The sequence below is a fragment of the Curcuma longa genome, chromosome 10 (genome assembly GCF_044706935.1).
Source record: "Curcuma longa cultivar G26 ecotype Majalengka, Jawa Barat chromosome 10, ITB_CL_G26_1.1, whole genome shotgun sequence".
Lineage (NCBI taxonomy): Eukaryota > Viridiplantae > Streptophyta > Magnoliopsida > Zingiberales > Zingiberaceae > Curcuma > Curcuma longa.
In genome coordinates, this window is record NC_133870.1 from 8985658 (window position 1) to 9002244 (window position 16587).

At 32.8% G+C, this 16587-nt stretch overlaps 2 protein-coding genes across 2 annotated transcripts; both read left to right on the forward strand.

Annotated features, from left to right (window-relative positions):
* The first annotated feature begins 607 nt into the window (after positions 1-607).
* LOC141835601 (uncharacterized) lies at positions 608-4062 on the forward strand. The gene is made up of 2 exons (XM_074722988.1): positions 608-731; positions 3731-4062. Exon 2 carries the CDS (start codon positions 3733-3735, stop codon positions 4060-4062), a length of 330 nt encoding a protein of 109 aa, XP_074579089.1. The 5' UTR covers positions 608-731; positions 3731-3732.
* A 9833-nt stretch (positions 4063-13895) lies between these two features.
* Positions 13896-16364, forward strand: LOC141836600 (cytochrome b-c1 complex subunit 9, mitochondrial). The gene is made up of 3 exons (XM_074724104.1): positions 13896-14095; positions 14472-14519; positions 16131-16364. Exons 1-3 carry the CDS (start codon positions 13967-13969, stop codon positions 16176-16178), a joined length of 225 nt encoding a protein of 74 aa, XP_074580205.1. The 5' UTR covers positions 13896-13966; the 3' UTR covers positions 16179-16364.
* Positions 16365-16587: the final 223 nt, after the last annotated feature.

The following is a 16587-nucleotide window of genomic DNA, read 5'->3' on the forward strand; positions in this document are numbered from 1 at the left end:
TGTTTGAAATGATCTTGATCAGTAGAACTTGTTGCGACCATGAATGATGAATCTACTATCATAAACTTGTAAGCAAACAAACTTAAAGGATACCACAATTTTCACCAAGCCAGTCGTGACAAAAAAAAAAGAAGAGAGAAATGATATACTATATGAAAATGCAGCATGATACACTACACTACATGGATGTAGGACCCAGGTCTATAGTGTATCATGTTACGTTTTCATATTGCGTTTTCTTGTAGTGTATCATTTTTCAAAAAATATGAATATAATGATCTCCTGTCAAATAATTTAAATAAATTCATTTGATATTTTTATTAATTTATCATCTGACGAGTCTAAATGGATGAGTCGATGCTAATTGCGGGTTTAGACAGATCGATTCGTGATGAATGGCTGAAAAAAAAATCAATAAAAAAATTTAAAATAAGTCAAAGTTTCAAAGTCGAAGGGCGCGAAATTAAACGGTCGATCTCCTGCTCTCCGATGCAACGGCTGAGATGGTTCGAAAGCCCAACCGATCCAATGAAACAAAAGCCCTTCTCAGTTCTCTCTCTCTCTCTCTCATAAAACCCTAGCTCTACCTCATCCACCGCCTCCCTCACCTGCGATCTCGCCTGCAGAAAAGCTCTTCCGAGAGACCGGAAGTCCTGCAATCCCTGATCTCCAAGCTCGAATCCCACCAGTCCGGAAGTCCCTGATCTCCATTCTCCAAGCTTCTGTTTGAGGTGAGATTTTTTGCTTCCTTTGCTTCTATTTCGGTTTTAGGGCGAAGTCTGATTGCTCGATGTGATTCCTTTCTCGTAAACGAATGCCAAAACCAAGCCAATGCAAGAGAATCCACCGGTTCTTGACTTCATGTCTTCGGGATCCTAATTATAAGCCAAGAAAACCAAGCAAGAACCCAATTTCTCTTCGTCTGTGCAGATGGATCGTCGACGCCGAATTCAAACCCACCCAAACAGCTCGCCTTCCTGCTGCCAGTCAACCCTAAATCCCAAAAACAAAACCCCAAAGCACCCTAATTCCAACCCTCCATTTAGAAAATTCACGATAAATAGCGCGATGATGAAGAAAGTCCGAATTTGCTTCCTCAGTTCCTGTATTGTGTTTTCCTTCCCTTTTCTACGTTTGTGGTTTGCACGCCTGCTTGTAGAGTTTTGCATTTCCTTCTATTTCCCTGCTTTTCCCTTTTACCTTATTTTGATTTTATCTGAAACTGTTGGTATTTTAAATGTCAAGTCTGATTTTTTTTTATGAGGACTTTGTATTCATATAAACCATGCAAATTAGATTGTATGTTTTCAAATGCCAATTAAGATAACATTCATCATCCCGTTCTCTCTTTTGTTGCGCATTGCTCAACATATTCTTTGAAAAGACATGGCTTTAGAAGAGTCAAGTTCTGGTTTTTTGGTTGAGATCAGAGTGCTAACACAAAATGGGTATATACATCGGAATGTGCTAACATCTTGCTTGATTCGGTATATACACCGGTAGTCTTATCTCTTAGGAAATGGGATGTGAAACTTTAGGACTTCAATTCAAAGCTTGCAGACTTTGAATCGGCAATGGACTTCCCAACATATTCTACCTGTAAATATGGTGTATGGGGCACCACCTGTTATATTGCTCCTGAGTATAGATTGACATGGTAAGAATCATTATGTTGATCTCATTCCGCCTAAATAATAATGACCATTTTGTATTATGAATTGGTTGTCAAATTGCACAAGCAATGGAAAAAAGGGTACAGCTTGAACCATATACATAAAAAAGATAGCTACATCTTGGTATATTTATATGACAATTTGGACCTGTAGGAACATTTTATTCGTACCTAACTGCGAAGATGTGGCCCTTTCAAAATCCTGTCATGCCTAAATTCTGCCCTAACTAGATAGGAATGGATCTTGTTGACCTTAATGGATCACCACCCTAAGATGAGGAACGAATCAAATCAGATTGTTCTATTTCTCAATCCTTCATGATTTAAAAAGGTTAAGGGTTAATAATTTGTTTAAAAATCAGATGAATTTCATTTTATACATACACGAGGAAGGTTATTGAAAAAGAAAGGTCTTTCTTTTTGCACTTAGGAGCCATGTAAATGAAAATTCCGTGCATGGGTTTGTAAGAGAGAAAGAAGGTAGAATCCTCTTTTCAATAGACTCTCACTCTAGTCATTATTTTTCTTTCTACTATTTTGAAAAGCTTTCTTTCTCATCAAATGAATGGCGTCTAGGTGTTAGTTAAGAAAAAAAAAATTCTCTGAAGTGTTTTCAAGGCATGGCCCTCTTTGTAGATTTCACTACAAAAGTCAACGCAGGTTAAGATAGTTGCATAGTATCCTGTGCTAAGATCAATGATCATCTACTCGTAGACAACCAAACTAACAACAAATGATTAAGCTTTTCCGATGTTGGACTACTTGATGCATTATTTATTTCATGTTTTCTTCTTCTTTTCCATTTTCAAGCAAGGTAAGTGAAAAGATTGATGTGTATGCATTTGGAGTCACATTGCTGGAAATTCTCTTGGTTCGGCATGTGGTCCACTTGTACATGATTATGCAAAAGTTGATGCCCCAAAAAATAAACACAGATGTAGATGTAACTTCCTCTCCTAACGTGATGTCTTGAATTTGAGGTATGGTAATTCTGTTTCTATATCGAAATATGTTGTTTCAGACACCATCCATCTAAAAATCAAGTCGATATTGCATAACAAAGGATCACAAGGATAAAAAATGATTCGACCAAGAACTGAGGTAGTTGAGGGCATTTTGATGGTTTGAATTTGCTCAACAAATTTTACAGCTTCTTTCATTGATGGTTGTGTATTAAGATCATCAAACAAGGTGAATTGTGATAGCATTCCTTGTGAGGTCTCAAACTTGATAGACCTGAGGTCTCGGAGAGTGTTCAATGGAAGCCGCTCCCTTTCAATTCAACTTGTGTTAAGTTGTGTTGATGACGATCATAATAAATGTACATCAATGAAAGAAATCATAAGTTTGTTGATCACATTCAAACCATCAAAATTCTCTCAACTACCTCTGCATCCGATCGAATCATTTCTGCTCTTTTGCGATGGGATATCAATTTGATTTCTGGGTGAATGATGTCTGAGCTGATATATTTTGATGTAGAAATAGAATTATCATTCCCCAAAGACATCACATACTTCTATCACTATTGTAGTCCTATTTCTGTTTGTCTCAAGACAACTATTCAAGATTTCCTGTGTTTATGTTAGTTTTAGTTGTTTTCCTGTCATATTTGATTTATATTATAAATAAAAAAATGATCTACGATGGAATAATTTATTTAGCTTGTCAGCCGTGCTGATCTTCAGTGCTGTTGGTAAGCAAGATTAGGAATTCAAATTCATATAGAAATTCTATCATTCTCATTTGGATTCAGATTTATCTCATTTGATGTGGTATGCAAAAAATGTTTATAAACATGTATGCATAGTGAGCACACATTTCAAGATAAAATTATATAAATGTATGTCTATACCTGGCTCCAATTTGCTCGACCAGAATAGTCTCAACTTCCTCATATCTCTCACCTATATATATATATTACATAAATGAAACTTTAGTGAGTATGTCAGTTTTTCCATTACTTATTTCATTTGGTTTTGATTGTGTCGTGATTGCATACCAAACTCTCCTATGTTAATAAAAATCATATTTGATTGCATTTCCTTTCTCATTCAGATATGGCTGACATCTCCGACGTATATACTGCCATCTTAGCCGGCGATGCCGCCGCCGCTGCGGCATCTGCCACTGCTGTCGTCGAAGCAGCCGCCTCCGCCGCCGCTGGAAATGTCATTAATTCTGCCATCGCCTGCGCCACCGCTGTTGGTACCCCTGCTGCTGCTGCCGCCGCCGCCGCCTCTGCAGCCGCTGGAAATGTCATTAATTCCGCCGTCGCCTGCGCCGTCGCTATTGGTACCCCTGCTGCTGCTGCTGCCGCCACCGCCGCCGGCGGTGCCGCTGTCGCCGCCTACGTTGCAGCTGCCATCCCTGCTGCTGAGGAAACATAGATGTCAAGTTAACAACAGCACAAAATGTGTTAAAACAGTGATTTGAAAATTCAGAAGTATATGATTGCTTGGTAAATCAGACATTCAAGTTATGTATGTTCTAGAAAGGTCAAAGTTAAGCAAGAAACATACTTAAGACACACATATGGCAACTTAACAATAGCACAAGATGTGATAAAATGGTGATTTGTCAATTCAGAAACTAAATGATTGTTTGACAAATCAGACTATCAAGTTATGTACGTCCTAAAAAGGTTAAAGTTGAGGAAAAAAAACATATTTAACTAATAATTCTGAAGAAGGATTCAGCCAACAACTTCAAGAGCAGCCATCAGCTATTGTTCAGACTCACGTACGAGTATCCACACAAGTATATATTTACCATCCAACATGACTATTTCTAAAAACTTTAACACATGCTAAATAAAGACATTTAAAGACCACACAATGTGTCAGCATTTGAGTGTTGATATCCAACAAGGGTATAGAGGTGGTACATGAAACGAAAGTGTGATTCATAGGCCAACAGGAAACTGCTGAATAAGCTTGATGAAATATTTTGTGATATGTAACTGAAGACTATGCATGAAATGATGAAACATAAGCTTTTATATTATCACATGAGGCAATATTTTGCATGATTCATCAGTAATATTTGATGTCACATAATGAAACAATAATTGCAATGCAGCATAAAGGTGAAAAATAAGACAGCTATATCTACTCACCTGTAGACCACTTGATATAGCTTCTATGTTTGAAGACGTGTTAGTGGAAAATGCCAAGTCATCACTTTCAATACCTGGAACTAGCACTCTGCCCGTTGTAGCAACAGTTGAAGACATAGGATCAATACCATGAGAAGTACCTATAATTCATTCACTTTAAGGCCTTGTTTCTTACAAAGGAAAAAAAACTACTAGGGAAAGAAAAAGTTTATTGAAAAAATATCATAGGAAACTAATGGCAAAAATATTTTCCATCCAATTGCTCCTTGGGGAAGGAAAGAGGGAACAAAACTTAAATTTCATACCTTTATTTATAAAAATTAATAATAATAATAAGTTGTAAATTTTTAAGTTCAGATGTGTATTTCATTGCTCACAAAAGTGACTTTTCTGTCCTAATCAGACGAAAGTAATATTGAAAAAACTAAAAAAATCTTTTGACTTTTCTGGATAAATCAGACAAAAGTGACTGTGTATTCCCTTGCTTTCACTTAATTATTGTTATTAGATCAAGGTGGTTGCTACAGAATCTATTTTGGCATTACACATTACCTATCAAGAAATATGTCAATTGCATCATATAACAGCTCCATCAGATATAGACAGCTAATTGCAAAAGAAAACTCCTTTTTGAGATTTGAAGACACGTTCAACAGTCCCATGTCACCTCATAAAGGACAGCATAAATACTTATCCATGTGACAACCATTTTCACTCTGCTAAAAGAAAATGACAGCTAATTCCGAATTTTAAAAGATAAAAGCTCTTCAAATATTAAACACAGTGTACATCAATTCAGATATGATGAACAGCATCAAGATTTGCCAATTAGAAAGGTCTTTACAATTCCCTAAAAGGTAATTCAGTCTAAGGATGGCATTGTTAATGTTTATAATTGAATAATCATGTTATTCAGTTAGCAACTCATCTCAAACTTCCTGTATCAGCTGTCATCAAGAAACTGACAAGTTGTAATACAATATTGCCACATAACCAATCAGAGAATATTTGAATTACGTCCTGCCTGAAAGAGATTGATCCTGAACTAAATATACAATCTCTCTCCCAAAGACTACAATGAAACTTTGGCAGTTATAGATCCTGACTGTTCAAGCTTGAAGACACAATCTATGCATGCTAAGGTATGAAAATCACCATCCAGAGCCAGACAAATTATCAATTATTGTCGACTTTTGCAAGATGCCAAAAGTAACTCTGACATCTTTGGATATGTAAATTCTTCTCTAGGTCCTCCATGCACATACAAATTTAAATCAAGGATAGTAGCGCATTGCAAACCCATTGCATACCCAAAGAAAATGACCATAACACACACCCCACATTCCTACCCAATTAAAACGCATAAAGCCTCACTTTGAACTCCAGACGTAGTCTGATTACGTCGTTGCTATTAAAATAAAATAAGTTCAACAATCTGGCTTCAGCTCCATGGTTCTGTTGGGATCATTTATTGGTAAAAGAAATTTTTTTTAAAAAAAATCACTCTAAGAACTGCAGAAGCGAGAAGAAAATAAGAGTAACTAATGAAACGAGATCAAAGGACACTCCAAACGGCAAATAAACAGCACGGAAATAACAAAAAAAGAAAAATAGACCACAGACTTCTGAAGGCAGAATACTTGAATCGAAAACAAAAAGAACGTACCCAACAATCACACCAAAATAGGCATCAACCAACAAAGCAAGCAAATGTCTCACCAGATACCAGCGCCTTTGCGGTCGGATTCCTACGGACGACGTAATCGAGGTGCACACTGCTGCCCCTCCGCAATCCGGATCGCTCAGCTATCCGCGAGATGCGGAGTGAGGGTAAACGCGTCCCGGCCAGAGCGAACGTCATCCCGAACAAAAACAAAAGAAAACGAAGCAGAAACGGCTAGACAGTGAAAAACAAGGCGTGACGCGAGGAATGCGATCCACGACGCAAGCAGCCGGAGGAAAGCGAAGTAGCCATTTGCCTCTTCTTCCTCTAGAATGGGTCCTGATCCGCGTCCGGCAGATGCTGGCGGAGTTAGCCGGATCCGTCGGCGATATAGAAGCCGAGCGAGCGAGTTCAACAGGCAGAGAGAGAGAGAGATAAAGAGAGAGATGGGGACTACAGAGCGCGTCGTGGACAACACAACGATGGGCTCCTGAGATGGGAGTGCGACACGTCAGCCGGTGGGGGCGAAGGGAAGAGAAGATGAGTGATGAACGGCTTCCTTTCCTTCTTCGGATTTGTGCACGTCGCAAGCGCAGGGTGGGAAAGGCCGTTCGCTTTCTTGTCCGTTTATATAGGCAGGATTTAAGAAATTTTATTTTATTTAGTAAGAATCTTTCTTATCTATTAAAAAAAATCTTGATAATATTTCTTAGTTGTTAAAAAAAAAATTATTAAGAATCTTTCTTTTTAAATTTATTTATTAGGGATTTTTTTCAAATTTATTAAAAAAAATTTTTTTATTAGGAATATTTTTAAAGTTTAGGTATATATAAATATCTTATGAATTGATGTTTAAATGAGAAGAAATTTTGATTTAATAATATTTTTTTCTCTATTTTTTGTTATTTTTTAGAATTAACAGATTTTAAAAGATTATTTCTGATGTTCACAGTTGAATCAACAGATTCAATATTATCCGTAAGATAATCGTCATCTCACCCGACGTCAATTGATATCATCTTGATTTAAAAAATAATTATTTTATATTTAAAATTATCAAATTCTAATTGAACTCAGGCATATTAGATATTTTTTTAATCAAATTTTAATTTATAATATTTATTTAATTATTTATCATTTAAATTAATTTAATTATTTTTATATAATTTTAATTTAAATATATTTAAATTAAAATCAAATCATTTGAATAGAACTCGAATTTAAATAATCTCGAATTATAATTCTATTCTATTCGAATTATGATTTAAACCATTCAAATCAAATTTAAACTCGAATTTTATTTCAAAATGAACTAAGTCAAAATTATTTATTTTTGAATTTCAAATTAAAAGAATATGGTATAAAATTAATATCAATGGACATAATAAATGTATTAATATGTTCTTAAAATATAATAACTGAAGATGAAAATTTTATATTACTCCTTTGAAATATTTATACATTTCATATGTAATAAATTTTATAATAATTGATATTTATACATTTCAGGTAATAAATTTTATTACTACTTTGAAATTAGTTACTAAATTATTTATATATTTTTTAAATTAATATCTAATGTAATATAAAATGATATTAGTTCGATTTTAATTTAAAATATTCAAATTTAAATATGTTGATGTGATTTTAATTTTTCTTCATAAATAAATTAAATGACTCATCATTTTTGGCTTTTTGCCTAATGAACCCTAATCGACAAAATATCATGGATGGTCAAGAAGGACGGATCTCTGAATCAAGGTGACATCCTAACCTATGAAGAAAAGACATGAGAATAAGTATCAAGCATATTCCTCCTCAAATGCGTCTTCTGTTTTTTTTTTTTGGTCTTCTGATTATGTTTAATTATTTTTAATTTACGTTTTTAGATCATAATTACATAATTACAAATAATATTAAGGGGATGAATAAGTTGCCCCGAGGCACACTTATATGGAGTAATTAAAATGGAAAAAAATATTTTTCAAAATTTAAATAGATAAGCTGCTGACTTATTTTGTCTGTTGATACCTGTCATTACATTGTTTGATCTATTATATTTCTTGCTGTTAATATTTTATTCTGTTGATACTTAACTTTTACTTGTCGATACTTACATAATTGACAAAATATCATGGATGGTCAAGAACGACGGATCTCCGAATCAAGGTGACATCCTAACATATGAAGAAAAGACATGAGAATAAGTATCAAGCATATTCCTCCTCAAATGCGTCTTCTGTTTTTTTTTGTCTTCTTATTATGTTTAATTATTTTTAATTTACGTTTTTAATTAGATCATAATTACATAATTACAAATAATATCAAGGGATGAATAAGTTACCCCGAGGCACACTTATATGGAGTAATTAAAATGGAAAAAATATTTTTTCAAAATTTAAATAGATAAGCTGCTGACTTATTTTGCCTGTTGATACCTGTCATTACATTGCTTGATCTATTATATTTCTTGCTGTTAATATTTCATTCTGTTGATACTTAACTTTTACCTGTCGATACTTACATAATTGACAAAATATCATGGATGATCAAGAACGACGAATCTCCGAATCAAGGTGACATCCTAACATACGAAGAAAAGACATGAGAATAAGTATCAAGCATATTCCTCCTCAAATGCGTCTTCTGTTTTTTTTTTGTCTTCTTATTATGTTTAATTATTTTTAATTTACGTTTTTAGATCATAATTACATAATTACAAATAATATCAAGGGATGAATAAGTTGCCCCAAGGCACACTTATCTAGGGTAATTAAAATGGAAAAAAATATTTTTCAAAATTTAAATAAATACTCTGACTTACTCTGTCTGTTGATATTTGTCATTACATTGCTTGATCTATTATATTTCTTGCTGTTAATATTTCATTCTGTTGATACTTAGTTTTTACCTGTTGATACTTACCTTTACTTACAAACCTGATTATGATACCTAAATGAATGAATAATATGTAATTTAATTTGAATTGGTCGTTTAGACCAAATGAAGAAGATACATATTGAATGTAACCATTACGATAATTGATGAAAAAGCTAAGATGTGAAATGATAAAGATAAAAAGAAAATGATAAATATTAAAAAGATATTAACTAGCTATGAGCCTAGTTTTCTACCAGAGTTATATACCAAAGTACTGGACCATGCACCTGAGTAATGGTGGCGTGAAGAAGCCCTCAGTCCAGAGTACTTACCACCCACATATCATTGTGGTAGAGCAGAGGCCGCGGTCAGTGTTTATCCTGTCTTCCACCGGTGAGGGCTAGAGAGTCATGTACATCAGATAACGTATACGATGATATATTCTGAAGAGGCTGATAGCCTAAAGCATGAGATTTTTGATTATGAGATTTTTCTATTATGATGATATTGACTCATATTGTCCATTTTTAATTAATTATATACATGAGTGGTAAGACATGAGTGACATAGATAAAAATATGTAAAATATCAATTTCATTTGTGAAATATGATTGATTCTTATAAAATCCGATTATGAATATCGGACCACTTTATGTTTTTTAAATTTATCCTGATGAAATTTTTTTATAGAATTTGATTGATCATGATTCAAAAAGTTAGATATCTAGATTATAAAAAATTATGAGTAAATGATGCCTAAATTAAATTAAAAAATATTGATTTTATTATGTATTCTATTTTTCAACCATATATTAATATAATTGTTCACTATGCGCATGAAAATGTTTTATGGTAATTTATCAAACTGCGAACTGAGCCTTAAAATCATTTGAATCTATATTATATTTTAAATTTTATCAAATGATACCCCTATTCCTAAAATAGTTTTTATTCAGATAATCTTTCGATTTGTTAATTGAAAATATTAAAATAAATAAATATAATATAATATATATTCAAGAAAATCATAGGGTTGTGCAACAATGGATCTAATACTCCTCTATTGAAATTTATAGAAGTAAATTGAAAGATCGACAAACATCCAATTTTTCTTAGGGATGGAGCAAAGGGCAATGGCGACGCTATTTTAATTTTTTAATATAAAAAATATAAGGGTATAGAAATGAAAAATAAATGAGGGTAATTACACGATTGTCTCGCTTAACATAAACACACATCTTTCACCTATAATATAAAATTTCTGATTCCATCCTTAAATTCCATTTTGTCCCTCCTACTATAAAATGTTATATTTTACTCCAATAATTTTTATAAAAAATAAATAAAAAGGCTCCTCATTTTCATTACGTCAAATTAAAAGAGCATCCTGCTATTTTTATTAAGAACAGATTTTTATTTTAAAATTATTATAGTAGGTCAAAATTTGTAACGATTAAACTATAGTGATTTTGATCAAATTTATAAAGTTAAAAAATTATAATAATATTTTATATATAATAATTCTGATTTAATTAAAGTTATTTTATTTTATTTTACCATGTAGTTGACAAGTGGAGTAAAAAGAAGATGGCCTTTGGATATTTTTTAACTATAATTAAAATAAAATATATCATTTTAATTTTTGTCCCATAAATTTGTCAGACAAAATCGATCCATATTAAATTATAAAAAATAATAATAATTAATAATTTTTATTTTATATTATAAGAGGCTATTTTTATGATTAAATTGTGACTAAAAGCATACGAGAGTACTTTTATCATTGCATCAAGATTTTTTTTATTTATATTAAATTGTATAAAAATAAAATAGCGTATTTTTTTTTAATTTTCATGTTTTTATTAGGCGTCATTAGTTTTGTAGTTTTGTTGTCGTTGTTTAATAGACTTTGTGATAGAATAGGACTACGGATTTGACCGACACGTGGTAGAATCTTGTTAGTCTTTTCATCAGAAACGTCCAGCGGAAAGTACATACTTTTGGATTATAAAATAAACTTTTGCTACATTAATTTATTCAATCAAATGTGGAATGAAGTATTATTTTCCAAAGGTTCTAAAGAAGGTTTTTACAAGTCACCGAGGCAATGATATCGCGGTAGGATATCTAGATTATCACTTAGATATTTACGGTTCGATCTCCTACTATGGTGTATTTATAAGAATTTTCTTCCAAATAAGGAGCACAATCAAAAGATGCTGGGAGTTTGGGTTGGCCGCTGCGTGCACTTTTCGATTTACCCTGATGGTCGGTGGGAAACTTCCGTGGAGCCGGATCGGTCAATGAAACTAACTGAGATTTATTATTTTTTTTAAAGATTTTTACATAATAACATGTGAATGATTAAAATAATAAAGAGAAAGATATCAAGATTAAAAAAAAGCAAGAAAAACTTTGAGACTATTATTTTTTTGTGCCTAATAAAAATAATTTGTCGAGTTTAACCTTTTTTTTTTCCCGCTAATCTCACATCCAATGTGAACAAAAGGAAAACAACATACAAAAACCTAATAAAGAAACAACATGATTTTATGAAAATAAAATTAAAACTAAAATAAAATATAATTAAAAATTAACTCTCAAATCCTTTGATTTTTTTTTTTAATCCAAATATTTGATTCTTACGATCGGATTAATTTTGAAGATGATCGATCCTATCCTAAAGTTATTTTTCATCGTCTATCAAGATAAATAAGAAAGGATAAATAGGTCATGAGGATCACTATTGTCACAAGTTTTTTAAACTCCTCAAGTGTAATGTGTCATGGGTCTTGAAGAACCCTAGTTGCCTAAGGAATCCACCCCACCTTTTATCAATGCACTATAGCCCCTGAGTAGGGGTAGGTGCGGATCAGATTTTGTCGGATTCAAATAGTTATAAATGGATATTTGATATATCGAGTAAGAAAAAATATTTGATCAGTATTTGATGTGGTTGAGTACCTATAGTCAGATACCTAAGTAATATCGATCGGGTTCCGTGTTAAGAGCCTGACAATTTTTTAAAAATATATATATATTAATGAAATAAATGAGAGAAATTTTGTACCGCTAATAAAAGTTATAATAAAAAAATGACAAAATAAGTTGAAAGAGATAAAATTATAAAATTTATATTTGATTATTTTTATCAAAGTTCTCACTCATTTATCTTGCCAAATTAACATCGGAAATTTATAATTTTTGTAAGCGGATAATATTAAATAATAATAATAAAAAGATAAATAAAAGTGCCAGCGTGTGTTTTTTTAAATGATAAAAAAAGTGTACATATATGTATAATCTGTGAAAATCACCCAGCTGATGAACAATATTTATTTCTTGTGAAATAAAAAAAACAATACCACGGTGAATAAATTAGATTTAATTCATATATAATATTGGACGAGCACCTAATTAAGTTTTGGGTAGGAAAAATCCTATCCAAACTTGATCCGACAATAATAAAATCTCGACCCGATCGATAGGGATGATAAATTTTCTCTAAACCCGATGTAAGATCTGATATTCGACTCAAATGGAGAAGGATATAGAAAAAAAAAATTTAGACTGATTAAATAATTGGGTAATCAGATATGAAAATTTTTAAATATTAGTATAGAGGTGGGTAAAATTACTCATATCTGATCCCAAATATCCAATTAAATTATATATATATATATATATATATATATATATATATATATATATATATATATATATATATATATATATATATATATATAAATATTAATTCTAAAATGCTTTTGTTGACTAATGATAATTTGATGGGATGAAGAAATGATTATGGATATCTATCATCCAATGGATATAAGAATGATTATGAAAGTTGAATATACGATGAGGATAGGAATGAGATGAATATAATAAAAATGATGAGGACAAAGGATATGAACTTCGACTCAAACCTAACCCATTGCCATCCCTACCAATCGGATATTACCTGATCAGGTCTGATTGAATTTCATATACTGAACTTGAATTTCCACCCCTAGCGGCAGAGGCTTTGATTCTCTTGTCATGTTCTATAAGAAAAAAGAAATAGAGACTTATTTAGAGGTTAAGATTGAAAATTATTAGAATTTAGGGTTTGAGAGAGTAAGGATGATATAAATTATCAAAAAACATGAGTTTAAAGAATACCAAATTGATATAGAGATGAGTATGATTGGCATATCGATGGTCAATAGGCCATGACCTATCAGTACACGCAAAATCTGAAACTAAATTCTATCAATTCAACGTGCAAACATTTGAATTTGGAATAATATTAGTTTCTATAGTGGTCAACTGTAACTTTCTGATTTACTTTTTCATAGACAATCATGAGACCGACTATGTGGAGTCGCTAAAGTGTCGGATTCCATAAGAATTGGAATGAATTTTTTTTATCTTTAATGGAAATTTAGTGGCACATTTTAAAAAAATTAAATTTTAAAGGGCGGAGGGTGTTTTTACCAAATAAATTTAGGCCTTGATCTGTAAAGTGTGGCCCATTAGGTCCAGAAAGACCTAGTACGATATAATCACCGATGGTTCCTTTTTCACGACGAACCCTAGCTACCGGAGGTTTGGAAGAACGGAGAGTAGATCTGCTCGACAAGAGGCGGCAATGGCATCGGCTGCAAGCAGAGTCGGAGGGCGCGGCGGTGGGTTGTGGGATGGGCTGTACCGCGTTCTGATGCGCCGCAACTCCGTCTATGTCACATTCATCGTGGCTGGAGCCTTCGCCGGAGAACGGGTCAGTTTGTCTCCCTCTTTTTCTTTCGTCTCCATCCCATGATGCAATCGGCAGCTTGTTTTTTCTATGGATATTGATTTTTGTATTTTTAGATTGGTGGATCTGATCCTGAGATCTATTACTTGTTCTTGTAATAGAGAAAATAGGGCCTTGTCACGTTTTCGTCGTTTACTCATCTTGTGCGACCATTTTTGATGAAGATAAACTTTCAAACTTTTCGATTAGTGTGATTCGTATCGAGAAAGAACAAGCCTTTTGAATTTTCGGTATAGATCATGTCTTAAGCATAATTGGTTTTCTTGGGTGAATTTGGCTGTCGAAATTTGAAAATTATGAGTTCACAAGATTTACCTTGCAACCTTATCGCTGATCGCAGGCTGTTGACTATGGTGTTCACAAGCTTTGGGAATACAATAATGTTGGGGTAACATACCTGAACTCAATTTCTATCTTTTACATGTCAGTCGTGTGTATATATTGGAATTTTCCCTGTTAATGGTTCAGAAGTTCTCCATTCATACATCGTCTTAACTGTGATTCAGTCATTAAATTCACCACAGCCAGAAAGCTTTGGGACAGACCTGATGGTTGCAATGGACCTTTTCTTTTCTTATCTAATGATTGTCATTCCTCTATGCAAGCGGACCTTCCAATTTTGCTAGAAAATAAACCTGTATTTGTGTATTATCACAAAATGTTATGAAATTTTGGTTAATTTAAATCTATCACATACCTTATAACTTTTAGCAAATACATCGTGTACTTTTAAAGCACCAAATTCAACACATGGTATATATGGTTCATAACAAATCTATCATGCCAGTCAATTTCTGTTAGTTGATATTAACTGACAATAATGTCCATATGTTAAATCATCTTTCGTTCATGCCATCCACTGTGTCATCCTTAAAAGTAGCGATTCTAAGTTTTTGGACAAAAAATTGCAAATTGAGGAAGAAAATGTTATGAATGGTACTAGTACTCACATGGGTGTTATGATATGGCAAATGACTTCTATGAAATAATGATTTGGCATGGAGGCACATCATCAGTTAATAATGGAGTCTTAATGGAAATTCACCAGCATCATAGCTTTGGTATGATTTTATATAGTACATAATAGATTTGCTATTTTTCGAAGTTTGTGAAGATTTGTTATAGTTGTGAATTACATGACAGATATAGTAATTAACCTTAATATTTTTCGGTATTGGCAATGAATGAAAAAATGGTTGATGGAATTAGAATATAAACCACATTCATGACTAGAGGACTTAATAGGTAACCCTGTACCATTTTTCACAAAAAAAGTTCTCTTAGATAAAACTGAACGATTAAAAATGCCTTCCACCTTGGACATTCTAAGGCTATGATATCATGGGTGCTAATATAATAAGAGTAAGCACTTGTTTATGTAATTTTGTATGATGTCCAAGCAATTCACAGTAACAGGGATGAAGGAATTATATATGATGATGTCGTGCTTCATCTTTGAGACCAAATCTTGATGGAAGAGTAGATCAAGAAATGAAACATTCCATTTTCCATTGTCTACTAAATCAACAACTTAAGAGAGACTATTGATTGTATTCAATTTAAGATGGAGGCTGCTAAGCAGTCCAAGGTGAAATTTGAATATCAAGCTTTCGCATTTGAGATTAGCACGGGAACTTATCTGTTGTAATTTTGTGTGTTCGTGATGCGAGATAAGATAGTTGATTGCTATTCTGTGTGTAATGACTTGGCTTGCAGTGTACGCTGTTTGACTACTGAGATGTCTTGCTTCTCTAAGCTGATTCTCTATAAAGTTTTAACATTTTTGAAAGTAATGGAATTGAATTGGTCCTGTCCTCCTGGAAGCACACTTCAGCTGCTTATTTGCAAAATTTCTCCGATGCTCACCTGACATTATGAATCAGATCATGAGAGCTTATTCTGCAAATTTTTGGAAAATTAGATTCCATATCTTAACAATATCCTGTAGCTTTACTTGTAATTTAAAGTTACTGATTATATCTTTGATTTGTTAATGCAGAAGAGATATGAAGATATTCCAGTGTTGGGGCAAAGGCCGTCAGAATGATATCCTTATCGAATGCTAAATTCTTTACAAGTATGCTGAAGTTGCACAACCTTATTGTAGCAGCAATGCTTTTGTCTTTCTGCAATTGAATAATAAGCCACTCTTCGAATTGTAAAAGCTAATTTTCAGAATACCCTGGATAATTTGTGGTATTGAAACAGTTTTATCATGTTTTCCCTTTGATCATATTGTTTTTCTGGTTTCACAAGATGCAGTGTTCTTCATCAAATGAAGTGATTATGATTCGAATGATTGCATCATAGCTGGCATGTAAAGGAGTTATAGATGAACATCCGATTGATAGATATACCAAGTTATGCTGGTCGTTTACATTTAAAACAACTCAGTAGAGCTTAAACTTTTAATGTAGGCATCAATGACTCAATCTCATAGGGTGTATTTGGTTCTA